Below are 27,740 nucleotides of genomic sequence, written 5' to 3' on the forward strand. Positions count from 1 at the left end.
TACAATATAGTGATTCAACACTTCCATATATTACTCAATGCCCATCACAGTAAGTGTCCTCTTCATCTCCTTCACCTGTTTTACCCATCCCCCATCACTCCCCTCCAGGGACCATCAGTGTGTTCTCTACAGTTAAAGAGTCTGTCTTTTGGTTTCTCTTTTTTTCCCTTTGTTCATTTATTTTGTTTCTTAAATTCCATGTATGAGTGAAATCATACAGTTTGACTTCCCCTGAATAATTTATTTCACTTACCATTATACTCTGTAGATTCATCCATTGCTGCAAATGGCAAGATTTCATTATTTTTATGGCTGAATAATAGTCCATTGTATATATACACCACCTCTTCTTTATCCATTCGTTAATTGATGGACCTTTTGGGCTGCTTCCATACCTTCGCTATTGTAAATAATGCTGCAATTAATATAGGATCGCATATTTTTTTTTAAATTAGTGTTCTCCTATTCTTTAGGTAAATACCCAGTAGTATGATTGCTGGATCATATGGTAGCTCTATTTTTAACTTTTTGAGGAATCTCCATACTGTCTTTCACAGTGGTCTTTCTGTTTGCATTCCCACCAACAGTCCATGAGGGTTCCTTTTTCTCTACATCCTCACCAATACTTGTTGTTTCTTGTGTTTTTTATTTTAGCCATTCTGACAAGTGTGATGTGGTATCTCATTGCGGTTTTAATTTGCATTTCCCTGGTGATGAAGGATATTGAGTTCCTTTTCATGTGTCTGTTGGCCATCTGGTTGTCTTCTTCGGAGAAATGTCTGTTCTTATCTTCTGCCTATTTCTAATTGGGTGTTGAGTTTTAGAAGTTCTCTCTATATTTTGGATACTAATCCTCTATTGGATATGTCATTTGTAAATATCCTCTCCCATTCAGTAGGTTATCTTTTTGTTTTGTTGATTCTTTCCTTTGTTGTGCAGAAACTTTTTATTTTAATCAAGTCCCAATACTTAAGTTTTGTTTTTGTTTCTGTTTCCTTGCCTCAGGAGTCATATCCAGAAAAAAGTTGCTATGGCCAATGTCAAAGAAACTACTTCTTGTGCTCTCTTCTAGGAGTTTTATGTTTTCAGGTCTCATATTTAGATCCTTAATCCATTTTGAATTTATTTTTGTGTATGGTGTAAGAAAATGGTCCAGTTTTCCCAGGACTATTTGTTGAAGAGACTGTCTGTTTCCCATTGCATATTATTGCCTCTTTTGTTAAAGATTAATTGACCAGGATCCCTGGGTGGCGCAGCAGTTTAGCGCCTGCCTTTGGCCCAGGGTGCGATCCTGGAGACCTGGGATCGAGTCCTGCGTCGGGCTCCCGGTGCATGGAGCCTGCTTCTCCCTATGCCTGTGTCTCTGCCCCTCTCTCTCTCTCTCTCTCTCTCTCTCTCTCTGTGACTATCATAAATAAATAAATTTTAAAAAAATTAAAAAAAAAATTAATTGACCACATAACTGTGGATTTATTTCTGGGTTTTCTGTTCTGTTCTATTGGTCTGTTTATCTATTCTTGTGCCAGTACCACAGTGTTTTGATTACTACAGCTTTGTGTTTTATCTTGAAATTTGGAATTGTGATACCTCCAGCTTTGTTTTTCTTTTTCAAGATTGCTTTGGCTATTTGAGGTCTCTGTGGTTCCATATAAAATTTAGGATTATTTGTTCTAGTTCTATGAAAAGTGCTATCGGTATTTTGATAGGGATTGCATAAATCTGTAGATTGCTTGTGGTAATATAGATATTTTAACAAAATCTATTCTTCCAGTCCACGAGCATGGAATATCATTCTATCTGTTTGTATTGTCTTCAATTTATTTCATCAATTTTTAAAAATTTTCAGAGTACAGTCCTTTCACCTTTTTGGTTGAATTTATTCCTAGGCATTTTATTATTTTTGGTATAATTATAAATGGGATTGTTTTCTTAATTTTCTCTTTCTACTGTTTCATTATTGATGTATAGAAGTGCAAAGGATTTCTATACATTGATTTTATATACTGCAACCTTACTTAATTCATTTATCAGTTCTAGTAGTTTTTTGGTAGAGTCCTTAGGGTTTTCTATATTTAGTATCATATCATCTGCAAATTGTGAAAGTTTTATTTCTTCCTTACCAATTTGGATGCCTTTTGTTCCTTTTTCTGGTCTGATTGCTGTAGCTAGGATTTCCAGCACTATGTTGAATAAAAGTGGTGAGAGTGGACATCCTTGTCTTATTCCTGACCTTAGGGGAAAAGCTCTCAGTTTTTCCCATTGAGGATGAAATTAGCCATGGGTTTTTCACATATAGCCTTTATTATGTTGAGGCATGTTTTCTCTAAACCTACTTTGTTAAGGGTTTTTATCATGAATGGGAGTTGTACTTTGTCAAATGCTTTTTCTGCATCTATTGAAATGATCATGTGGTTTTTTTCCTTTCTCTTATTGATGTGATATATCACATTGATTTGCAAATATTGAACCACTCTTTCATCCTGGTAATAAATCAATCACACTGATCATGGTGAATGATTTAATCAAATGATTAAATGTATTCTTGGATTCAGTTTGGTAGTATTTTGTTGAAGATTTTTATATGTATGTTTATCAGATATATTGGCCTGTAGTTCTATCGATTACCATTTTTTAACCTAATTTCACCACAAATGTGAAGTTCTACTTTAGAGACAAAAACAGAAATGCTAAAAAGTTGTCCATATTGGAAATGAAAGAGTTCATCTTATATTCTATGGTTTCTGGTGGAAATTAGTTCTTGGGAATTTTAATCACATGATACTTTTAAAAAAACAAAAATCAATTGCATTTGTAAGTCATAAAGTATAGCTAGAATTAGACTTTAAAAATTAAAAGAGTAGGAAAACAAAAAGAAAATATTAGAAATCTCCTGAATCAAGAAAAGCAAAACAAAGTTCTGTCATTCCTTTCCATTTTTATTTTTATTTTTATTTTTTATTTTTTTTTAATTTATTTTTTATTGGTGTTCAATTTACTAACATACAGAATAACCCCCAGTGCCCGTCACCCATTCACTCCCACCCCCCGCCCTCCTCCCCTTCTACCACTCCTAGTTCGTTTCCCAGAGTTAGCAGTCTTTACGTTCTGTCTCCCTTTCTGATATTTCCCACACATTTCTTCTCCCTTCCCTTATATTCCCTTTCACTATTATTTATATTCCCCAAATGAATGAGAACATATAATGTTTATCCTTCTCTGACTGACTTACTTCACTCAGCATAATACCCTCCAGTTCCATCCAATGTAACCAGGTCACAGTCTCTGAAGAATAAGGAACAGCACCACAGAAATGACACTTGGCACCTGCTTTGGGGCAGGCTGACAAAGGTCATGGTGGCCTATTCTACTACTGACCACAACTGCAGAGCCTAACAGATCACACAAGTTATACTTTAAGAGAATCAATGGGCCACAGCAGTGACTAGACCCAATGCACTGAGACTATGTATGGAGAACCAACCAGAGGTGAGCTGCAAGGGGCACTTGTGGTTCCTCAGAAGCATTTGCAAATCCTGGTCAAACCAGAGGTTGTTCACTGGGAGAGGGGGACACATACAGCCACTCTCCAGCTGCTCCCACCTGGGACTCTCAGCAAGAGTCCCAGGTGGGAGCAGCTGGAAGCTGAGCCAAGACTTTTGGGCCCCTGGAGCCTCTGCAGGGACACAGACAGCAGTAGAACTCTGGCACACCCAGCACTGCAAAGACACAGAGACCCAGGGCCCTCAAAAACAGGGCCAGCTTCATCTTCAAAATATCAGGAAACAGAATCTAGCAATCTATGTAAGTAACAGCTCATTATGCCCACATTGGCTTTATTTCAGAAATGAAAGGTTAGTATAATATTTGAAAATTAACTATATTAATAGAAAAAAAAGAACATCATATAATCATCTTGATGGAAAAGGAATGACACAATTCAACAACTGTTATTTTTTTAAAAAGGAAAATTCTTGAGGTGCCTGGGTCTCAGTCAGTTAAGCATCTGCCTTTGGCTCAGGTCATGATCCCAGGGTCCTGGGATCCTGCTCAGCGGGGAGTCTACTTCTCCCTCTCCCTCTGCTCCTCCCCTTGCTCATGCTCTTGCACTCTCTCTCTCTCAAATAAATAAGTATAATCTTTTTTTTTTTTTTTTAAGGACAATTCTAAGGGGGCCCTGGGTAGAAATACACCTCTAAGACAAAAAGTAAGATGTGGGCCAACAGCAAGAAGTAGGAGAGAGAAAAATGTTCTTACTGTGAGTTTATTTTAATATGTTTCTCAAACTCTTAACTGAAATTAACTAATTTCAGTTAACTAAATTAATTGAAATTTATGACCAATTCTGCTTCTTGCCTAAATACAGGGGGAATGACAATGTTATCTCCATTATGTTTTCAAAAGAACACATACCAAAGAGTTTCTCTTTTTGTTGTTTTATCTGTTCTGCAACAATAGGCTAAGTCCACATTAACTTTCTTTTTTTTTTTCTTTTATTTTTTTTTCCACATTAACTTTCTATAACCAAGTCTCTCTTAACAAAGTCTTACACTTTAGATGTGAAAAGCTCACTCACCACGGTCATCGAGGAGAATATTCTCAGGCTTTAAGTCTCTACAAAGGAAGAGACAACAAAAAGCTCAATTATTCAGAAAGTGACACTGTGATTCATCAGCACCCAGCAGAAACAACCATAGATGTCTCTGCTATGAGCAGCGGCAGGAGCAGGATAACAAAACTGTCCTTTGTGGGTCATGAGTCCTTCGTGCTGTCGCTGGGAAAGACCAGGACTCCATGAAGGATTCATCTCAATGAACACAGTAGGTATGATAGCACTGTGCAAACCACTCTGCCCAGGTCTGCAGACCTGACTGAGACAGTTCAGTGATGGAAGGTATAGCCCCGTAGTAAGGAACTAGTCCTTCATGAACTTGGCTCAATTTCTTTTATCATTCATATACTTTTTAAAATGTCAACACCCGAAAATTTCCCATACCAGAAGTACACAGCTTCAGGGTTCAGACAGGCATGGATTTGAATGCTAACTCTGCTGCTTCTCTGCCATGTGACCTGAAGCGCTCCAGCCACAGTGCCCTCCCCTGGAACTTTACGTGATCCACACCCACCCACCTCCCCAGCAATACGGGGTTGGAGAGCTCAGGCCTGGCAGCAGGAAGCCTGTAATCACAGCAGTAACTGTTACTCAGTTTATTGTGGAGGAGGAGGGGTACCGAAGACTTTGAATAAATACAGATCATTAAAGACTAAAATATCTTAGATGTAATATTTCAAACTGCTTATTTGTTTCTTCCCTTTGAAAAAAAAGATTTAGTTTTTAGAGGATTTATATTTAACTCTGATTTCAAATGCAGCCCTATCACAACTCTCCCTCTCCCCTGAACATCGCCCCTCCATTGAGACCAGATTACTAGAACCTCCACACAAAAGCAACAGCAGATGGAAGATGGCTGGACTTGGGAAAGCTCTGTAAAGAGACGGAACTGAGAGCTAGCTGCAGTGAGACCTCCCAATACCTCGAAAGGCCGTAATTAGTGTGAAACCTGCTCAACTCAAGCCCACACCACCAGGAAAAGATGACAAGAGACCCTGTTAGCAGTTCAGGGAGATGTGAACACACGCATGAGTGGCTGCAGAGAAACCTTCCTGTAGCAACCATGCCACCACGCTCACAGTCGTGCTCACAGAAGCAGAGGGGCAGGTGGCTTCTGTGTTTGCATTTTCCAGCCTGTGCATATGCTCCTGCACTATCTGGATGGGATGATGAGCATTTTTTATTTCCCCTTTATTCTTTTCTGTATTTAAAAAAAAAACCTTATAAATATTATTAAAAACAAAGTAGCCTTCCTTGACAGGGAACCTCCACAGTCTCCTAATTTATGTAGGTTCGTACTCAGCGTCAACACAACAGCTGTCCCCTGAATTACTTTAAATGTCTCCTGGGACATCTTAAACCCCACTGCTCCTAGTGTGGGCCAGTGCTGCTGCAGAGCAGAAAGCAAGCTGCAGGCCAGTGAGAGAGCCCCTGCCCCAAACCGGCCCTCCAGCCATCCACCCAGCTGTCACCTAGCACTGCCAGTCAGCTGGCTCTAAGAAGCTATGTGTTGTATCTGTTTCACAAAGGAGAAACAGCGGTGCAGTAATAACATCAGTGACTCACCAAATACCCGCCACACATGCCACAGGCACCATCTCCTGTCAGGGCCACAAAATCTCTGGGAAGCAGCTGTAGACGGGGGCTAGCAAAGTCCAGTGGGCCACACAGAAGCTAAATGACAAGCTGGAACAAAGTGCAAAGCGACCCTCACTTGCCCCACCCCGCACGCTGGGCGCTGGATGCGTACAAGTATCAAGTGCCACAGCATTAGGCCTCAGGGTATTGTCATTTCTTGTACCTTCCTTCAAAAATGATTTTTCCAGGCTTTTTTTCTTTTTTAAAAGATTTCATTTATTTATTCATGAGAGACACACAGAGAGAGGCAGAGACATAGGCAGAGGGAGAAGTAGGCTCCCCGGTGTGGGACTCAATCCCAGGACCCTGGGATCATTCCCTGAGCCCAAAGCAGATGCTTAACCACTGAGCCACTCAGGCGTCCCTGTTTTCTCTAGGCTTTTAATCAACTTAACAGCTATCTTCACATATCTCCAAGTTTGGGCACAGGGCACTGTGTGGAGGATGCTGAACAATGCCTCACCAATGTCAGCCACTCAGCCTCCAGGATGTGGCTTCCTCAACTGTCAAGTGAAGGGGTTTCCTAGTGATCTTTTCAGTTCCTTTTGGATTGCAAAGTGATGATCTAATTATAATCTTAAGCCAGGAATACAAATTTAGGTCAACATCCTGTATAGGAGGGTCCAGCCAAAGCTGAGATTAAAAGAAGTGAGACTGTCTTCTTACATTTGTACAACCTTCCACCCCCAGCCTGCTGACTCGGGTATAACTTGTATATCGTTTGTTGTGCTCTCAGGTCATTAGAAGTGATCTCATACCTCCATGCTCTAGTACACCAGAAACACATTTTGCCGGTTTCATGTCCATTCTTTTTGTTAAAAAAAGTACTTGCCATCTGGATCCCATTTTCCCAGCCAGTTACTGAGGCATGAATTATCATGAGAAGTTGATTTCCAGGAGACCAAGGCTTGAACCATTGCCTGGTCCATGGCTCATCTGCATGACTCTCCTCCCTTGTCCCAGGCCATATCTGCATCCCACTACCCTGCTTTCTCCTGGTGACCCTCTGTCTCCCACTATCACCTTACTTCCCACTGGTTCCTGTCAGTTAGCCAGCCTCTCCTGGGGAGTAAGGCTGTATGTGAACAACCGGCTGGATATGCTTTGGGAATCAGGTGAAGAGAATGACGAAGGCTGGCCCGGCCACAGGTGTGGGTTTCCTAAACCCCTGCATAACTGGAACTTCAGTACAGTCTATATAGACCACAGTCTTGGAGGGGGGGCACCTGGGTGGCTCAGTGGTTGAGCATCTGCCTTCAGCTCAGGTCTTGATCCCGGAGTCCTGGGATCAAGTCCTACATCGGGCTCCCTGCAGGAAGCCTGCTTCTCCCTCTGCCTCTGCCCTCTCTGAGTCTCCCATGAATAAATAAATAAAATCTTAAAAAAAAAAAAAAAAAGACCACAGTCTTGGAAAACAGCTCCAATCTGATCAGAAGGCATCAAGAACAATGTTCTTGATCAGGGAAGGGCAGAGTAAGGGAACCAGGGTAAAAATAACTTTGGCTCCCTCCCTAATGTTCTCCTAAACAGTCTTCAAGATAATATTACTCACTAGTCTCAGGGCATGATTCTAAGGTCTGTCCCTGTCGCCTGCCTCCCACCATGCACTCCCCCTTCAGAGAAGCTGACTTGCCTAAGAGTCTCCAGGGAATGAGCCTGTTACTATTGTTTTTATTTTTTATTTTTTTATTTTTTTACTATTGTTTTTAGAGACAGATACTGTGAGGCAGAAATTTTCAATCTGGAATAATGTAGGTCATATATGGATGAATAGTTCTTTTAAACATTAAGATCTGCCATTCTTGGGATGCCTGGGTGGCTCAGTTGTTGAGCGTCTGCCTTAGGCTTAGGGCATGATTCTGGAATCGAGTCCCTCATCTGACTGCATGAAGCCTGCTTCTCCCTCTGCCGTGTCTCTCTCTGTGCGTCTCTCATGAATAAATAAAATGTTTTTTAAAATCTGCCATTCTTTTTTAAAATCATTTTTACTTTAAATTAGCTTCCATGTTTCGAAAACAATAGAAACGAGATTATCCTTTGAGTACTTACTGTAAATGGTAAGCATATCTCCATTTTCTTTGCATGCTACCTTTCTAGCCTCTACGTTGTAAGTTTCCTGAGGACAAGGACTTCAAAATCCAATTTGCTCCCCAGAGTGTGCATCTAGCACGCAACTGAGAAGTGTGTATACATCTGGGACTTGATGTATATTTCTGGAATGACTGAATGGTCCTTCCTGCTACTGAAAACTCTAATGTGATAGTAATAATCTGTACTGCCTAATGGCCTGTATCGGCCAATTCACTACTGAAAAAGTATAGGTCTGAAATGTTTCCTTCCCACCAGGAGTCTGTACACCAACTGCCTTCTCCTCACAGTGGATCATATCATCTACTTGTCAACCCACATAGAGATCCAATATATAGCTAAACATCTATTTCCCTTAATAATTTCCAACTATAGCATTCTAAACAGGTGGAAATTTCATCCTGTTTAATTAAGGAAGAGTCAACTTTCTAGAGAAATGTAACAAAACAGTAAAAGTACCACGTTAAGACTCAGGTTTTCCCTCCTGCTACAGGAAAGACTGAAGTACAAAGCACAGAGCACAACATCTGCACTGGTACCCATCACCCACCAGGAAGGTGACAAGAGCCATCTCTCATCTGTAAATAGACATAATCCTTCAGAAGACTGTCGGCAGGATACCATGATAATGTGTGCCAGAGTGCTCTGAAAATGCCGTGTGCTCTACAAAGAAATGCTGTTAGTATATATTTTGACTATATCCAGCAACAATTTTTGTTATTCATATCATAGTGAGTGGTTTTCTTTAAATACAGAGATACATGGAAACAAAGTAAAATGGCACGTACCCTAAGTTTAGTTTGTTCATCATTATAAAATTAAACCCTAGAAATCATCCTGATTGAACAACTACTTTTAGTGTTGTGAAAATTAATAAAAGGAAACTTTGTTTACAATAGAGTCTGCAGGCAGGCAGGGGGAGCTCCAGGCCCTACCACTCCCCGTCATCTGCAGACCCAACAGGAGATGCACCAGCACCTGGATGTTACCTTAGCTCCCACTTTACCATCCCAACAGGAGGAAGGAAGGTTTCCTCCTCCCCCAGCAACAGTCCAGCCAACGAGAGACAGGTACAGCTCAGCCAATGAGACACTGCCACAGCCCAGTTGCTACACTTCCTGCTCCCAGTTTACCCCCAATAGACTTTGTGTTTACAGCAGCCCTCCCAACCTCCCTACCTCCGTAAAAGAGCCTCCCCTCCTTTGTTCTACAGACTCACCTGTGGTTTCACTTTGCTTGTCCCAGATTGCAATTCTCTGCTATTACAGAATAAGCCTATTTTTTCTGGGAAAATAATGGGCAGTTTTAAAGTTAACAGTTGTGAACATTTGACAACTGGACCTCAATGGTCTCCAGGAACACACTATTTGCAGAAAACCAGAACCATAATGCATTACCCTGAACACTTCTACTCCTGAAACAACAGATTACATCCTTCCTCCTCTGAGAGAGGAAGAGGCAAGGAGCTTCTCTTTTAAATAATTTTATATCTTAAGAAAACGAAAGCTCTTCCCAGAGGATGGCCTAATCACTTTAAAGCATGCAAACCCAGCTCACTGCATAGTGTCCCTCTTTCATGGCTGACCCCTGACGCACGTGAGTATAGTGCAGGGTGTCCAGATCCACTCAGAACTGCTGAAAGACACCACGATGATCAAATATAATTCCAGATAACTCCCAGCCTGAACAGTGAGAGTCCATGTAGCACTACTTTCAGGACAAGTACCTTATCTTCCAGAATTTAACAAACCACAATCAGCCTGGATTTCACAATCCCTGTAGTGTGAGCCCTGACATGTGGTCTCTTTTCTGTAAAGCCAGTGTCTGACTCAAGCTCTGCTGGCTGAGTGTCCACTTCAAAGATGCCTCTTTCAGTAGAAACACTGCAGACACCTGGCTGGAGAAAGACCCAGCCCCACCCCCACCCTAGGCTCCTCTGTTTTAGAGACCTTGGTTTATTTAAATAACAGACCATTTGGGTGGCTTGTTTTTTCTCTTTCCAGTGCTTTAATTTTTTTCTTCTTCTTCCAGTGCTTTAAATTCCCATTCTTATGTTTTAAATTCACTGATAAAGAGTGAGACTGTGGGAGTCTAGGCACCCAACCTTGACCCCAATAAATGCAGGAACTCAGACTCACATGCTCACATGTTCCCTCTCCCCCACCCCTGCAGACCTCTCTGTGTGGTCCCTGGTATTGCATGGAATTGCCAGGACTTATAAGTAATAACCTTTTCCTCTTTCAAAGATTCTTGATGGCTATTACTGAGGCATCTTGCAGTTATAATAAGAATCTCAAGGGCTGGTCCAGCCACAGAACTGGTCATTGATGGGCTGAGGCCAGCACAGAACAGTACATTTGTTGGTAAAAGAGTATACAATAAAGCTGTAACTGCAGAGAAATGTTTTGAGAAGATTCTGGATCACAAATCAAGACAAAGAAAAAGTGATTTAATGATTAAGGTAAGCAGTTCTCATTCTGAGAACTGGCCTTGTGACCTAAAGAATCTACACAAAACGAAAATGTAAAACAAAATCAAACTTAAGAAGTAACTGTAGATCTTTTTATTCACTAAATATCTGAACTTGGTATCAGCTAAAAATTGCAAACTCCACATTCTTAAATACAAAACAACTACAATGATAGGCCTGACCTTCTAGTATACAAACTAGAGATTTTGCCTCTGACAGTGACACAAGAGGACACTTGATAGGAGGGAAGGGACAGATGTGGCCTCTGTGATCATTCTCAAATTGTCTTTTCTCTGTATTCATTGTATATAAATGTAAACAGCATTTATCAGGCTGGTTTTTAATTACTCATTTCTAGTCCGCTTCAATTCAAGGTTTTGTATGTCTATCCAAAATTTCTCTCTTGTGAAGTACCAACAGAAGCAGCAGGATTCTAGATGGGGAAAAAATGAACAAACATGCATCTACTGTCTTTATTCACAGGTGACATGATTTTATATGTAGAAAATCCTAAGAAATTCACAACAAAACTTCTAAAGCTAATAAAAGAGTTGAGGAAGGATACAAGATCAATGTACAGAAATCAAATGTATTTCTACACACTAGCAATGAACAGTCCAAAAATGAAATTATAAAACAATTGCAGGGGCACCTGGGTAGCTCAGTTGGTTAAGTATCTGACTTTTCATTTTGTTTTAGGTCATTATCTCAAAGTCGTGAGATCAAGCCCTGTGTTGGGCTCCACACTCAGTGCTTAATATTCTCTCTCTCCTTCTCGCTTTGTCCCTCCTCTCTCTAAAAAAAAAAAAAAAAAAAAAAAGGAAACAACTGCATTTGAAATAGCATTTAAAACAAGTTCAGGGGCATCTGAGTGGCTCAGTGGTTGAGCATCTGTCTTCAGCCCAGGTCATGATCCTGGGGTCCTGGTATTGAGTCCCACATCGGGCTCCCCACAGGGAGCCTGCTTCTCCCTCTGCCTATGTCTCTGCCTATCTCATGAATAAATAAATAACATCTTTTTTAAAAATCCAATAAATTCAGGAATACATTTAACAGCAAAAAAAAGGTACAAGATGTACATACTGAAAAGTATAAAATATTCCTGAGAAAAATTTAGGAATATCTAAGTGAGTGAAAAGACAACTTGTGTTCACAGGTCAGAAGATCCAGTAATGTTCAAATGTCCATAATCCCCAAATTGAACTATGGATTCAATGTAACCCTAAGCAGCAACTTTTGTCCCAGAAATTGGCAAGCTGATCCTAACATTCATATGGAAATGCCAAGGACCCAGAATAGCCAAAATAATCTCAAAAAAGAACAAAGTTAGAGGCCTATACTTCCCAAGTTCAAAGCTTACCACAAAGTTACAGTAATTAAGACAGTATGGCACTGCCAGAAGACAGACATACAGACCAACAGAATAGAATTCAGAGTCCAGAAATAAACCTGCCCTCTCAAAAAAATAAAAAATAAAAAAAATAAAAATAAACCTGCCCTCTCATAGTCAAGCAGTTTTAGAAAAAAGTGCCAAGGCAATTCACTGGGGGAAATGATAATATTTTCAACAAACGATTCTGGGCTGGATTCTCTTCACCCACCCACACTGTACTAACAACTTAACTCAAAATGGGTCATAAACCTAAAGATAAGACTTAAAACCATAAAATTCTTAGAAAAAAATATGGGACAAAATCCTCACAATGAGGGTTAGACAATGGTTTCTTAGAGAAACATCAAAAGTGTAATCAACAACAAAACCCTGATAAATTGGACTTCACTAATATTAAAAAGTTTTGCAATTCAAAAGACACTATTAAGAACATTAAAAGATTAGCCACAGACTGGAAGAAAGTATTTGCAAATTTTACATCTAGTAAAGGACAAGTATCCAGAATATAAAAAATGTTTGCGGGATCCCTGTGTGGCTCAGTGGTTTAGCGCCTGCCTTTGGCCCAGGGCGCGATCCTGGAGACCCGGGATAGAATCCCACGTCGGACTCCCTGCATGGAGCCTGCTTCTCCCTCTGCCTGTGTCTCTGCCTCTCTCTCTCTCTCTCTCTCTCTCTCTCTCTGTGTGTGGTTATCATAAATAAATAAAAATAAATTAAAAAATAAATTAAAAAATAAAAAAAATAAAAAATGTTTGCCACCTAATATAATAATAATAATAATAATAATAATAATATTTGTTTGCCATCAAATAACCTAAATTGAAAATGAGCACAATATTTAAATAAACATTTAACCAAAGAATATATAAGGATGGTCAATAAGTGTATGAAAAGATACTCAATAGCATCAGTCACCAGGAAAATGCAAATCAAACTTACCAAGAGAAAAAACAAAATACATAAAAACCCACTATGAGATATCACTTCACTGCTACTGGGGTGTGCTAGTATTAAACAATGAGATACAAATAAGTTTGGGGACAATGTGAGTGATTGGAGTCCTAGAAGGAATGTTAAATGGTGCAGCCACTTTGGAAGAGAGTTTGCAATTGTTTTAAAAAAGTAAACATAAATTTTCCATGCGATCGAGAAATTCCACTTGTTGGTATCTACCCAAGAGAACTAAAAATCTATGTCCAAACAAAGCTTTGTACACAAATGTCCATAGCAGTGTGATCCGTAATAGCCAAAAAGTGGAACCGATCCAAAGAGTTGAGTGAGAAAAAAAAAGAGTTGAGTGAGGCAAAAAGGATAAATAAAATGTGGCCCATCCATACAATGGAATATTATTCTACCATAAAAAAGAACCAGGTACTGATAAGAGGGATGAGCCTTTGACAAGAGGGATGAGCCTCAAAAACATTATGCTAGTGGACAGAAGTCAGATGCAAAAGGTCAGATGATGGTTCTATTTGTATGTCATGTGCAGAAAGGTTCATCTACAGAGAAATGATGCCCCATTTCCCCAGTATGTGCACCTCTTCAACAGTGAGTGCACCCAAGATGACATGCCCAGGGTCAGGAGGGAGGGTAAAGGCTGACCTTTCTGGAACATAACACATGAGGTCACTGAGAAACAGTCAATGCGAGCATCTCCAGCCCCTCACCCATTTATCATCTGTCTTAGATGGTCTTTTATTGTTTCTATAACTGCTAGAAAGTGCAATGAAATTGATAACTTTTTTTTTCTTAAAATTGTGAAAGGATTCCTCCACACTAGTTAATTGACACATCCACCACCCCGCATTTTTTTGTGTGTGTGTGAGAACGTTTAAATCTTGGTCCCTTAGAAAATTTTAATTATACAATATGGTGTTATCAGCTTATATGTTAATGTTTTACATTAGATCCAAAGTCTATTTTTCTTATGCCTGAAGGTTTGTGCTGTCTTGCCAACCTCTTCCTACTCCCCACGGCCCCCTGCCCTCAGTGACCACTTTTCTATTCTCTTTCCATGAGTTTGACTTAAAAAAAAAAAAAAAAACACTCCACGTGTTAATGATACCACACAGTATTTGTCTGTGTCTTAGCTTACTTAGCGTGATGCTCTCAAGGTCCATTGTGTTGTCACAAATAGCAGGATTTCCTTCATTCTCAAATAATAATTCCATTGTGTATGTATATACCACATTTTCTGTATCCATCCAGCCACTGATGGACACTTAGGTTGTTTCTATATGTTGGCTATTATGAATAATGCTGCAGTGAACACAGAAATGCAAACATCTCTTTGACATACTACAGATATTATTTAGAATACACCCAGAAGTGGGATTGCTAGGTTATAGCGTGGTTCTATTTTTAATTTTTTGAGGAATCTCTTTACTGATTTCCATAGTGGCAAAATTGAAAACATTGTAAAAAGCTAGCTTTTTGCCATATTCACCTGCATACAGAATGTTATTATGCAAAAATAATTCTTGTAATTTAAAAGACACTACACTGCCCAAACAATAGAAAGCAGAATCCGCCCTCCCCAGAGAGGCTGAAGAACACAAAGAAGGCTGTTCTCCACATCCAGCTACTGCTAGGACAAGACTTCCCTGAGGCTTCAGGCTGGTCTTGGGAAATGTTTTTACATGAAAAGAAAATATAACTTGCCCTTGAACAACATGGGTTTGAACTGCTTAGGTCTCCTTACTCATGCCGTAGATGTACGTTCTCTTCCTTATGATTTTCTTACTAACATTTCCTATTCTCTAGCTTGCTTTCCTATAGGAATATAATGCGGAATACATATAACACAAAAAATATATGTTCCTCAACTGTTTACATCATTAGTAAGCCTTCCAGTCAACAGTAGACTATTGGTAGGCAAGTTTTAGGGGAGTCAAAAAGTTACATGCTAATTTTCAACTGGGTCAATGCTCCAACCTCCACGCTGTACAAGGATCAACCACACAGAGACTTGAGTGCTATTTAATAAGGAATTGGTTATTCCCGCATATTAATATTTAGATAGTGTTAGGGTACTCATGGGGGTCTGTCCCTAGATATAAGCATTTTAGTTCATCTGATTGTATAGAAATGATGTTCCTCAGTTAATTTTTGAAGGACATTTAAAACCCCAAAGGCAACAGTCCCCTTAGACTTCTGCAAAATGAACGGGCAGCACGTCATGAAATACTTTGGGAGAGTATGCAGCTGGACTTAAAATGCACACAAACACAAATATCTTTATTTATTGCTGTGTTTTAATTAAACAGTTGACCTCTTAGGTAAAGATATGGTTGCATGCTGAAAACTATATCAAGATCCTCTCTATATGTATCCTTTCTTTTACTTGCTTTTTCTCATTGAACAATTTAGACAAAGCCATGTTACAAGTAGACACATGTAAAGGTAGGACGCAAACTCCTACACCCAAAAACCAAACACGGGGATCCCTGGGTGGCTCAGCGGTTTAGCGCCTGCCTTTGGCCCAGGGCGCAATCCTGGAGTCCCGGAGTCAAGTGGGAGTCAAGTCTCACGTCGGGCTCCCAGCATGGAGCCTGCTTCTCCCTCCTCCTGTGTCTTTGCCTCTCTCTCTCTATGTCTATCATAAATAAATAAATAAATCTTTAAAAACAAACAAAAACAAATACCAAACACCCACGCCTCTCACATAGTCAGACACTGCCTCCCTGCCTGCCTACCCTGTCAGCACTGTGCCAGGACTGTCCTGAGGCTGGCACTCCTTTTGTGTTGTGCTGTTATGTAGTTTAAGGCATTTTATCTGAACAAACAGCAGAGGACAGTAGACAAAAAAAGACAAAATATACCAGAAAAGTCCTATCTGGAATAAAAGGGCCTCTAGGATGCTATGGCATTTTAGCAATTTTTTAACCTTTTATCCAAATAAATAACAGATGCAAAAGGGCACAGCCTAGGGCCTGGCAGACAAGAGAAAGCCAACATGTTTGCTCCTTCCTTCCTCCTCTCTTTATGACCACAATGGTTTGCATGGACTCCTCTGCCCATTTCCTCCAGAATGTGAACACAGCACACATCTCCCCAGAAAGAATGATCCCTCCTCCCTCTGCTCAGATCTTAGCCGTCAAGCCAAGCTGCCATGTGAGTCCAACTACTCCCAAAAGCCTTTTCTGAGCAGGTCTGGGCCCAATTTAAATCATTTATGCTAGAAAGAATTCCATTGCCCATGAGGTCTAACTGTTTGTCTGTGCTACAACATCATCCTGGTGCTTCCAAGAGATGGCCACACATGAAGGCTTGGCACTCTCAAGGCAGCCCCACAGACCAGGGTGAGGGAGCCCCCAAGCTCTCATTCTGACTAACATGTGGTACCCTAAGAATAGCTTAAAGTCCAACTGAGTGCCTCCTCCTCTCTGACCTTAGACTGCTGAAATAGTAAAGCATTTTTATTTGTACCATCCCTCTGCAAAAAGGAAGGTCATCTTTCTGGCACCTGGTCTGACAAAGATTGTCAAGAGGCAACCTCTGACAAGAAAGAAGTTTGAAGAGTGAAAGTGGTGCTTTACAAGTTCCTAGGTGGGGGGACCTGTAAAGTTATTGGTCATTCATTCAACAAACAGTGGGCACCTCCTTATGGTGGGTGTTGTAGACACTTAGTGCTGGCTAACCCATGCCTTTCACTTGCTCTGTCTGAGGGCAAATGGAGGCCAAAGGTGAAAGGTTGGGAGAAATGAAAATATTCTAATAAATCCAGTAATACAGGTGTACCTCAGAGGTACTGGGGTTTGGTCCCAGACCAGCACAATAAAAGGAGCCAAATGAATTTTTTGATTTCCCAGTGCATGTAAAAGTTATGTTTACACTATACTGTGGCCTATTAAGTGTTCAATAGCATTATGTCCAAACAAACAATGAATACCTTAATTAAAAAATGCTTTATTGCTAACCATCATTTAAGCTTTCAAAAGTTTTAATCCTTTTGCTGATGGAGGTTCTTACCTCAATGTTGATGGCTGCTAACAATCAGGGTGGGGGTGCTGAAGACTGCGGTGTCTGTGGCAGTTTCTTAAAATAAGAGAATAAATTTGCCACACTGATTGACCCTTCCTTTCCCAAATGATTTCTCTGTAGCATGTGATATTGTCTGATAGCATTTTACCCACAGTGGAACGTCTCTCAAAATTGGAGTCAGTCCTCTCAAATCCGGCTACTTTGTCAACAAAGTTTATGCAATATTCTCAATCCTTATTGTCATCTCAACAATCTTCACAGCCTCATCACCAGGAGTAGACTCCATCTCAAGAAGCCACCTTCTTGGCTCCTCCATAAGAAGCACTTCCTCATCCATTCAAGTGTTATCCTGAGATGGCAGCATTTCTGTCACCCCTCCAGGCCCCACTTCTAGTTCTCCTGCTGTTCCCAACAAATCTGCAGTGGCTTCCTCCATGAGCACTGGAACCCACTTCTTCCACACTCCTGTTAGTATTGATATTGATCCATAGGAACATTTTCTTAGCAGCATCTAGAATGGTGAATCTTTCCAGAAGATTCTCAATGTACTTTGTGCCCAGATCTAGCATAGGAATCACCATCTACAACCTTGTGAAATGTATCTCTCTCTTTTTTTTTTTAAGATTTTATTTATTTGAGAGAGTGAGCAAGAGATGAGAGGGCACAAGCCGGGGGAGGGGCAAAGGGAGAGTGAGAAGCAGACTCCTTGCTGAACAGGGAGCCCTGTGCAGGACTCGATCCCAGGACCCCAGGATCATGACCTGAGGAGAAGGCAGATCCCTAACTGACTGAGCCACCCAGGCACCCCTGAAATGTATCTTTTAAATAATAAGACTCAAAAGTCAAAACAACTCCTTGCTCTGTGGGCTGCAGTACGGGCATTATGTTAGCAGGCGTGAAAACACTAATCTCCCTGTACATAATCAGAGCTCTTGGGTGACCAGGTACAATGTCAGGGAGCAGTAATATTTCAAAAGGAATCTTTTTTTCTGCGCAGTAGGTTTCAACAGTGGAGTTAGGATATTTGGTAAACCATGTTGTAAACACATATGCTGTGGTCCAGGCTGTGTTGTTCCATTTGTAGAGCACAGGCTGAGGAGAGGGAGCCTAATTCTTAAGGGCCCTAAGAATCTCCAGATAGTAAATGCGTACTGGCTTCAACTTAAAGTCACCAGCTGCATTAGCCCCGAACAAGGGAGTCAGCCTGTCCCTCGAACCTTTGCAACCTGGCGCTGAGGACTCCTTTCTAGCTAGGAAGTGCTACTAGATGGCATCTTCTCCCTAAATAAGGCTTTTGTGTCTACACTGAGAATCTATTGTGCTGGAACCACCTTCATGAGTGATCCTAGCTGGATCTTCTGCGGGACTCGCAGCTTCTCTATCAGCACTTGCTGCTTCACCTGGCACTTCTTTCCTTAAGCCTCAGGAACCCACCTCTGCTAGCTTCAGACTTTTCTTCTGCAGCTTCCTCACCTCCCTCAGCCTTCGTGGAACTGAAGAGAGTCAGGGCCTTGCTCTGGATTAGGCTGTGGCTTAAGGGAGCATTGGGGCTGGTTCGATCTTCTATCCAGATCACTAAAATTTCCCCCCTATCAACAATTGGCCATTTTACTTTCTTATGGTTCATGTGTCAGCAGGAGTAGCACTCTTAACTTCCTTCAAGAACTTTTCCTTGGCATTTGCAACTTGGCCGTTTGGCACAAGTGGCCTATCTTTCTGCATATCTCAGCTTTAAACATCCCTTCCTCACTAAGCTTAATCATTTCTAGCTTTTGATTTCAAGTGAGGCATGTATGACTCTTCCTTTCACTTGAATACTTAGAGGCCATTACAGGGTTATTAATTGGCCTAATTTCCATACTGCTGTGTCTCAGGGACTAGGGAGGCCGAGAAGGAGAGAGTGGGGAAGAGATGGCCAGTGGAATAATCAGAACACACACAACATGACAACATGTATTGATTAAGTATCAATGAGTGTGGCTCATGATGCTCCAAAACAAGTACAATAGTAATATGAAAAATCACTGATAATAATGAAAAGATCAAGTATAATAATGAAAATATTTGAAACATTGCAGTAATTACCAAAATGTGACAAAGACACGAAGTGAGCAAATGCTATTAGAAAAATAGCACTGATAGGACTTGCTCAATACAGGGTTGTCACTAATCTTCAATTTGTAAAAAAGATATTTGTGAAGCACAATAATGGAAAGAGCAATAAAATGAGGTGTGCCTGCACATCTTCCCACCAGAAACAAGCAGAGGGGGCTTAATTCTACTTAACTGTAATAACCTATAAGGCCCTCCAGAGTAAAAGAGGAAATCAAAGCTCCTACAGGCTTGTTCCTTGCTTCAGGGCCACCAGTCACTCCCTGTGATATGGTGACAAGGTATTCTCCATGCAGACAATGGCCTGCCTATGTAGGAATGGCTCCCAAGGCGCCAATCCACCCTTTGCTCAGCATCTCAAGATGGGCTGCATCAGCCCCATGGCCAAGCCTGGTATCTGGCCTTTGAAAGGTATTAACATGGCTCTGGGAAATGTAAGACAAAGCCAAGAGTCCATCAGAATAGGGATCCGATAAAGGCCTTTTGAGAAGCTTACAGCTAGCATGACCAGCCCTCCATTGGGACAACACAGGTGCTGTGAGGAAGCCCAAGGGGAGCTATGCCCATGTTATCTGGGGCAGGGGCCTTATGGAAAGCGGACACTGCCATGCTAACTCTGGACAATGAGCTGCGGTTTCTCAGAATGAAGAGGGGCTGCCATGAAGAAAGTCATCTGACAAGTGGACCACATGTGCAAAGGTATAAAGATGTGAGGATGCTTGAGAAGTTCTGGGAGCTGCAAATACATGCACATTACAAAATGGGCAAAGAGTCCCTACTTGTGGTACAGCAGGACCCTGGGATAGAGAAGTCAGTGGGGAGTAGCATCACACCAGGTCAGGAGAGCTAGCCCCACAGGGCTCCAAGCTAGGGATAATATGACAGGATCGGATTCATACTACAGGAAGGTCTGTTACTGGTCTCTCAGGCCAGGAACTGGAGCAAGAATGGCATCAGCAAGAGCATTCAAGTGTCTGCCTGCCAGGTAACCTATGGAAGACACGAACTAAGCCAATGGCCCAAAAGGCTGATGTGGGAAACATTCAGGGGTGATTTGGTGACGAACTGGATGGGGAAGATGAAGGCAGGGGATACACAGAACCCTTGGAAATTTAGAGGGAAAAGCAAGGTGAGAAAAGCCTGTAGGGAATGGTCCATGCATGGAGGTGACTATCTGCAAAGAGGTGAAGGGATGGAGTGGTTGAGAAAGGTGTCAGAGCCCAGGAGCTCCACAACTGCAGGATGGGTGGAGGGATTGCTTTCCCTAAAATTAAATATTTGATCATACTAATTCAATTCTATTAAATTAAATGTAATTTTCTTTACTGAATTCTAAGATGCAAAATATTAAAATAAGTATTATTAATTTGAGACATTTAATTGTTGCACTATTTTGTTGGAACAGAGTCCACAGTCCTAAATAGAACTATTTTGCAAATGGGCTCTTTTCATGCTTCCGCCTATATTTAACAAATAAAACCAGCCTACTAGAGATCAAAGAGAACTAAAAAGAAAACCAAAGTCCACCACTGACTGACCACATTCCCAACAGTGTGAGTGCCCAGACCCTATAAATTGCCACCAAGGGGCTCCACAGCAGTCCACTACCTAGGCTCCTGAGTGGCCAGAGGGAGCCCAGTGGGAGCCTAAGGCTCAAGATGAGCATGCTGCCAGGCCCCAGGAGTTCATGCTATTCTTACCTGTACACAATTCTTTCCTTCTGCAAGTCCTCCAAGCCACAGCATAGCTCAGCAGCATAGAAAATAGCTCTCTGCTCATCAAAGCCAGGGTTTCCCAGGTTGTGGATGTGAAACTTCAAGTCCCCTCCATTCATAATGGTTAGCACCAAGCACAAGGAATCTTTGGTTTCATAAGTGTAGGACAAACTAACCTAAAGACAACAGCATCATAAAACAAACCTGCTCATTCATTGGTGATTTACTCTATATGTTAATGTTATTCAAATAATCCATGTTATATTTATAATTAGAACACTCAAATACTACATGCTTCAGGGAAATGCATACCATGCATCTGGTGCTTCTTGGACGTTTACCTATCAAAGACCTTACAGCAGTTCTGTACTGAGAGGAGAGAACTTTCTATGGCTAAGTGGGTAGGTAGCAAAACTTCACAAAGACACGTGGGATCATAATTCATCAAAGCTACGCTCTAATCCTTGAGCAGTGATATTCCATATTTCTAGAACACCCATATTTAGCATACAAGTTAAAGACACCCTTCCACAGTGTAAGAGGGGTCTTGCTGCTGCACATCCTTCCAACATTTTGTGTTGCCAGTGAATGCTGCTGAAGCATAGTTGTCTCTTATTGCAGTTTTAATGTGTGGTTTTAATGTGCATTTCTTTGTATATACAAATACAGAAGACACTTCTTATACTTTTTCATATATTTATCCATTTGGAATCACTTGTGTGAAGTACCTGTCCAAGTTTTTTGCCTGCTTTTCTCTTGGTTTGTAGGTCAATTTATACATACACACACACTCTGCTGGGATTTTGATTGGGATCACATTTAACTCATTTAATCTATATACCAATTTAGGAGAACCAACATCGTCATACATTGAGTCTTCTAACCCTTAAACATAGTATCCCTCCATTTATTTGGTCTTCTTTAATTTCTTGTAATAGTATTTTGACTCTTAGTGTAGAAATCTTGTACATTTTCATTAAATTTTTGCTTCGGTTATGATGTTTCTTGATGCTACTATAAATGGTTTCAATTAAAATTTTTTATTTTCTAACTATTTGTAGCTGGTATTGTATCTAATAACTTGGCTAGATGCACAATAAACTACATAGAAAGTGTTGGACTTTCCACACATATAATCATGTTGTGGGCCAGCCAGAGTGGGCAGTGGGAAGGAGGAGAGGATAAGTGTGATACAGGTACCGATCAGGACCCACTGATCAACTGTAAGCAGAGAGGGAAAAAAACAATCAAGGAGGAAGGAAAATTCGAAGAGTAAACCAAAACCTTCCTTGAGATAAATAAAATGAAAATATAACTTTCCAAAATCTATGGGATGCAGCAAAAGCAGCTCTAAGAGAGAAGTTCAGAGACACAGTTTCTACCCCAAGAAACAAGAAAAATCCCCCCAAAATAATCTCCCTTTATAGCTAAAGGAACTAGAAAAAGAATAAAGCCCAAAGTTAGTAGAAGGAAGGAAATAATAAGGATCAGAGTAGAAATAAATGAAATAGAAATTTAAAAAACAATAGAAAAGATCAATGAAACTAAAACCTGGTTCTTGAAAAAAATAAATAAAATCATTAAATTTCTAGCCAGACTCATCAATAATAAACAAATATATAAATTTTTTAAAAATCAGAAATTAAAGAGAAGTTCCAAGTGACACCACAGAAATACAAAGAATCATAAGAGATCAGTATGAACAATTACACACCAACATATTGGACAACCTAGAAGAAATAAGTTACTAGAAATCAAACCTTCGAGACTGAATCACACAAAAATGGAAAATATGAACAGACCAATTACAAGTAATGAAATTGAAGCAGTAATTTTAAAACTCCTGAGAAACAAAAGCCTAGGGGTACCTGGGTATCTCACTTGGTTAAGCTCTTTGGCTCAGGTCATGATCCCAGGATCTGGAGATCAAGCCCCAAGTCAGGCTCCCTGCTCAGCGTGGAGCCTGCTTCTCCTTCTCCTTCTGCCCTCCCTCAACTTGTGTTCTCTCTCTCTCTCTCTCTCTGTCAAATTAATTAATTAAATCTTTAACAAGAAACAAAGAAACAAAAACCCAGGACCACATGGCTTCACAAGTGAATTCTACCAAACATTTTTTTAAAGATTTTATTTATTCATTCATGAAAGACACAGAAAGAAGGAGGCAGAGACTTAGGCAGAGGGAGAAACAGGCTCCATGCAAATAGCCCAATGTGGGACTCAATCCCGGAACTCCAGAATCACGCCCTGAGCCGAAGGCAGTTGCTCAACTGCTGAGCCATCCAGGCGTCCCTCTACCAAACATTTAAAGAAGGATTAGTATCCATCCTTCTCAAACTTTTCCAAAAAATTGGAAGAGGAAAGAAAGCTTCCAAATTCATTTCACAAAGCCAGAATCCCCCAGATACTGAAACCAGATAAAAACACTACAAAAAAGAAAATTATAAGAAAACATCCCTAATGAACATAGATATAAAAATCCTCAACAAAACATTACTGAATCCAATTTAACAATATATTAAAAGGATCATACACCACGATCAAGTGGAATTTATTCCAGAGATGCAAGGATGGTTCAATATCCACAAATACATCAACATGATGCATCACATTAACAAAATGAACAATATGATCATCTCAATAGATGCAGAAAAAACATACGACAAAATTCAATATCTATCTATGATTAAAAACTCTCAATAACGTGGGAACAGAAGGAACATATCTTAACATAATAAAGGTCATATTGACAAACCCATAGCTAACATCCTCAATGGTTAAAAGCTGAAAGATTTTCAATACTTAACATAGTATTTAAGGTCCTAGCCACAGCAATTAGGTAAGAAAAAGAAATAAAAGGCATCTAAATTGGAAAGAAATAAGTAAAACTGTTTGAAGATGACATGATATTATATGTAGAAAACCCTAAAGATTCCACCAAAGATCTGTGAGAACTAATTAATAATTTCAGCAAAGTTACAAGGTACAAAATTAACATACAAACAGGTTGCACTTCTATACACTAATAATATGATATCAGAAATAGAAATTAAGAAAACAATCCCAGGGGCACCAGGGTGACTCAGTTGGTTAAGCATGTGACTCTCACTTTTGGCTTAAGTCATGATCTTATGAGTCACGGGATCAAGGCAAATCAAAACCACCAGGAGATATCACTTCACACCTGTCAGAATGGCTAGCATCAAAAAGATAAGAAATAGCAAGTGTTGGTGAGGATGTGTAGGAAGAGGAACCCTTGTGCACTATAGGTGGGAATGCAAACTGATAGGCCACTGTGGAAGACAGTATGGAGGGTCCTCAAAAAATTAAAAATAGAAATATCATATGGTCCAGCAATTGTACCTTTAGGTATTTATCTGAAGAAAATGAAAACACCAATCCAAAGAGATATCTGCCCTCCTATGTTCACTGCCACCTTATTTACAACATCCAAGATATAGATATATGAATGAATATAGAAGATGTGGTCCATATATACAATGGAATATTACACAGCCATAAAAAGGATGAAATCTCACCACTTGCAGCAACATGGACAAACTTATACCAAGTGAAATAAGTCAGTCAGGGAAAGACAGACAAATACCACATGGTTTTACACATATGTGGAATCTTAAAAACAAAACAAACTAACATACAAAACAGAAACAAGACTCAGATGTGGAGAACAAACTATTGATTATCAGGGTAGGGAAGGGTTGGGGAGTCAGAAAAGAAGTGGAAGGGATTAAGAGGTACAAACTTTGGGGCGCCTGGCTGGCTCATTTGGAAGAGCATGTGACTCAATCTCAGGGTCATGAGCTCAAGCCCCATGTTAGGAGTAGAGATTACTTAAATAAATAAGTAAACTTAAAAAAAAAGAGGTACAAACTTTTAGTTATAAAACAAATAAGTCAAGGAGATGTAATGTACAACATAGGGAATATAGTCAATAATATTGTAGTAACAGCATTGTAATAGATGATCTAGACTTTTCATGGGGGTTATTTCATAATGCATAAAAATATGGAATCCCTATGATGTACACTTGAAACTAATAGGATATTGTTATGTCAATATATTTCAATTAGAAAAAAAAAGGATGAAGGAAAATATTTCTTGGTTCCTTGGGAGAGGCCAAGAATATAGGAACCAAAATATTTCACTTAAGTAGTATAAACCATAGGTACCATTTATGATCCTTTCATAAAGCTAGATTGTGGATTTCTGCATTTCGGGGTAGTTATACAAACAAATTTAAAACAATTCCAAGATGAGCCAATTTTATTAAGGGTTTCCTGTAGTGTATGAGGAGAGAGATATCATACACTGAGATAAATGTAGGAGATGGCTGTGAATGCCACTGTTTGCAAAGTTCATCCCCTAGCACAAAGCAGAGAACCTCAATACTGAGACAGAAATAACTTGGAGGAAGTAAATCTAACACTGCAAAGTCTTTCCTATGTTATCTTTCCCTCTCCTCCTTCACACAGACCCTCCTGTTGCTACAGATGCTCCAGGAGATACTAATGCAGTGGAGAGAAGCTAGGTTTGGCAATGAACACTGCGGCACCTCATGGTGCACCTCATAGCACATGGCCTGGCAGGACCCTGGGGTTTACCCCAGCCCCACTTGTCCAACCCTTGCCTGACACAGTGAAGGTGGGATTTGTAGCTTCATACAATTGAGGTATGCCAACCAAGGGCCAGCAGTACATTTTCCAGGTGTCAGACCAAGGCCTCAGAGATGGGAGGACTTGGGGCAGTGCTTTCAAGCACAGGAAGCAGTAGCTCCACGCCCCAAGATAAGCACTGGCTGTCAAGGAAGGGTACTGGCCTGGTAAAAGCATGCTGCTGGGTATGAGGAGGAGCCCATTAGACCAGGCACTGGTGGGCAGGATCCCCAGTGCTTTAGGTGTGTGTTTAATAAGAGGTGGATAAGGAAGAAGAGGCTGCCAGCAGGACGAGGCTGTCCCGTGCCGGCCCCTGTCCCCACTGCCAGCATAGGCAGCACTGCCCACACCTCCAGCCAGCAGGTGGGCCCAGCAGCAGGTGTGTCAAGGAAAGAGATCCTCACCATGCCATCCACAATGAGGACTAAACCAAGATACTCACTACAAATCTGCTATGCACTTTTTCTAGCATTCTCTTTTCATTAAGAGCCATGGCTTCACCTTTCCTCTTCTTTATTCTTTTTTTCTCTAGCTTTTTACAGGCATACATCCTTCCTGTAGCTCGCACTTGACAGGCACAAACCTAGTTTTAAAAAAGGGAAAGAAAGGTTTCTACACACCTGCCACCTCTTAGGCCACCACCACCACCAGCCACAACCAAACCCCATTTCTTCCACAGTCATGCCTTCTGGTAAACAGCAGTGACGGGCTGTGCTGAGCCCAGACCATGTTGCTCGTGGCACCCTAGAATGCCAACACCACTCTTCCTCTGCACCTAAGGCAGTGGACACACTCAGGCAGACAGCAGGCCACACTCTGCAAGCCTGACCCCTGTGGATACATAATATTTTATAATCTCCTGTTTTCATCTTAGAGTGTGACTGTTTTCTCAGTATTAAATTTTCTCCCAATATATGACTACTCCAAAGTTTATTTAATCATTTTCCTACCATTAAGTCTCTGTACATAAATCTTGGCATATCTCTTCTTCATTAACTTAATTATTTAAAGTGGAATTGCCAAGTCAAAGAAAGAGAAGGGAAAACAGGTAAGGGTGCCAGACACTGCACTCTCAGCTGGATGGGAATACTCATTGGCTGCTCACCACAACCCCAGGAAGCAGGGACCATCTCCCTCTTGTGATGAGAATGAAGTAGTGAGCCCAAGGTCACACAGCTGGAATCAAGCCCGGCTCTTACAGATGTGCTTCCTCCACAGCGCTGCGCTGCCTCAGGATCCTACACATCTATTCTGGGGGACTTAAAGCATAACTGAAAGCGCTGTAGTTGACAAAATAAGACCAAAATGTTTGTCCTGGAAGAGGTGTTAGCATTTGCAAAAGTAAATCCACTGTTGGAATTTGGACTTCCAAGGCACTGAGGCTGTGTGCATGAGGGCTATGGGGCTCCCTCTGACAGGGGTGCACAAGACAAATGGACTATTTACTCTCCTCGCAGATGCGATATAATAAATAGCACATCCAGAACAGGTCTGTGAAAAACCAGAATGGTTTACCCATCTGCACAATCTTTTCTTTGGAAACACAAATAAATGTGTTAAAAAAATCTATATATATAAATATACTAAACCTTTCACAACAGTTAAAATGGGCTAACATGTTACTACTGAGTCCATTTCTAAAACTCACACATGGCTACAACTAGAACTACATTCTTTTGTAAACACAAGACCCATTTGCTGGAAACAACCTCTGTTCTTTTTTTTTTTTTTTTTTAAGATTTTATTTATTCATTCATGAGAGACACAGAGAGAAAGAGAGGCAGAGACACAGGCAGAGGGAGAAGCAGGCTCCATGCAGGGAGCCCGATGCGGGATTCGATCTGGGGTCTTCAGGCAAAAGCCAGGTGCTAAACCACTGAGCTACCCAGGGATCCCAACGACCTCTGTTCTTAGAATCTGAGTTGTTTTTTTTTGTTTTTTGTTTTTTTTCAGAATCTGAGTTTTAATACTTGGGCCCCATGAGAGGAAGACTGGCATGAATTAAAGAGAGGAAATAACTTTTCTGCAACCAGAGGATGGATTTCTTATAGAAATCTCTATC

General features: G+C 40.6%; 1 protein-coding gene across 12 annotated transcripts in view; it reads right to left on the minus strand.

Moving 5' to 3' along the window:
- The window catches only part of GRK4 (G protein-coupled receptor kinase 4), a 96,913-nt gene that overhangs the window by 12,868 nt on the left and 56,305 nt on the right, over positions 1-27,740 (minus strand). For 10 of the 12 annotated variants that reach the window (XM_038533190.1, XM_038533194.1, XM_038533193.1 and 7 more), the window contains 3 exons: positions 26,121-26,261; positions 20,994-21,184; positions 4,574-4,611 (listed from right to left, as the gene is read on the minus strand). In XM_038533190.1, coding sequence (XP_038389118.1) covers positions 4,574-4,611; positions 20,994-21,184; positions 26,121-26,261 — 370 coding nt within the window. The remainder of the gene's footprint in view (positions 1-4,573; positions 4,612-20,993; positions 21,185-26,120; positions 26,262-27,740) is intronic. The other 2 variants (XM_038533195.1, XM_038533196.1) reach the window with 2 other exon arrangements.

The sequence above is a fragment of the Canis lupus genome, chromosome 3 (genome assembly GCF_011100685.1).
Source record: "Canis lupus familiaris isolate Mischka breed German Shepherd chromosome 3, alternate assembly UU_Cfam_GSD_1.0, whole genome shotgun sequence".
Lineage (NCBI taxonomy): Eukaryota > Metazoa > Chordata > Mammalia > Carnivora > Canidae > Canis > Canis lupus.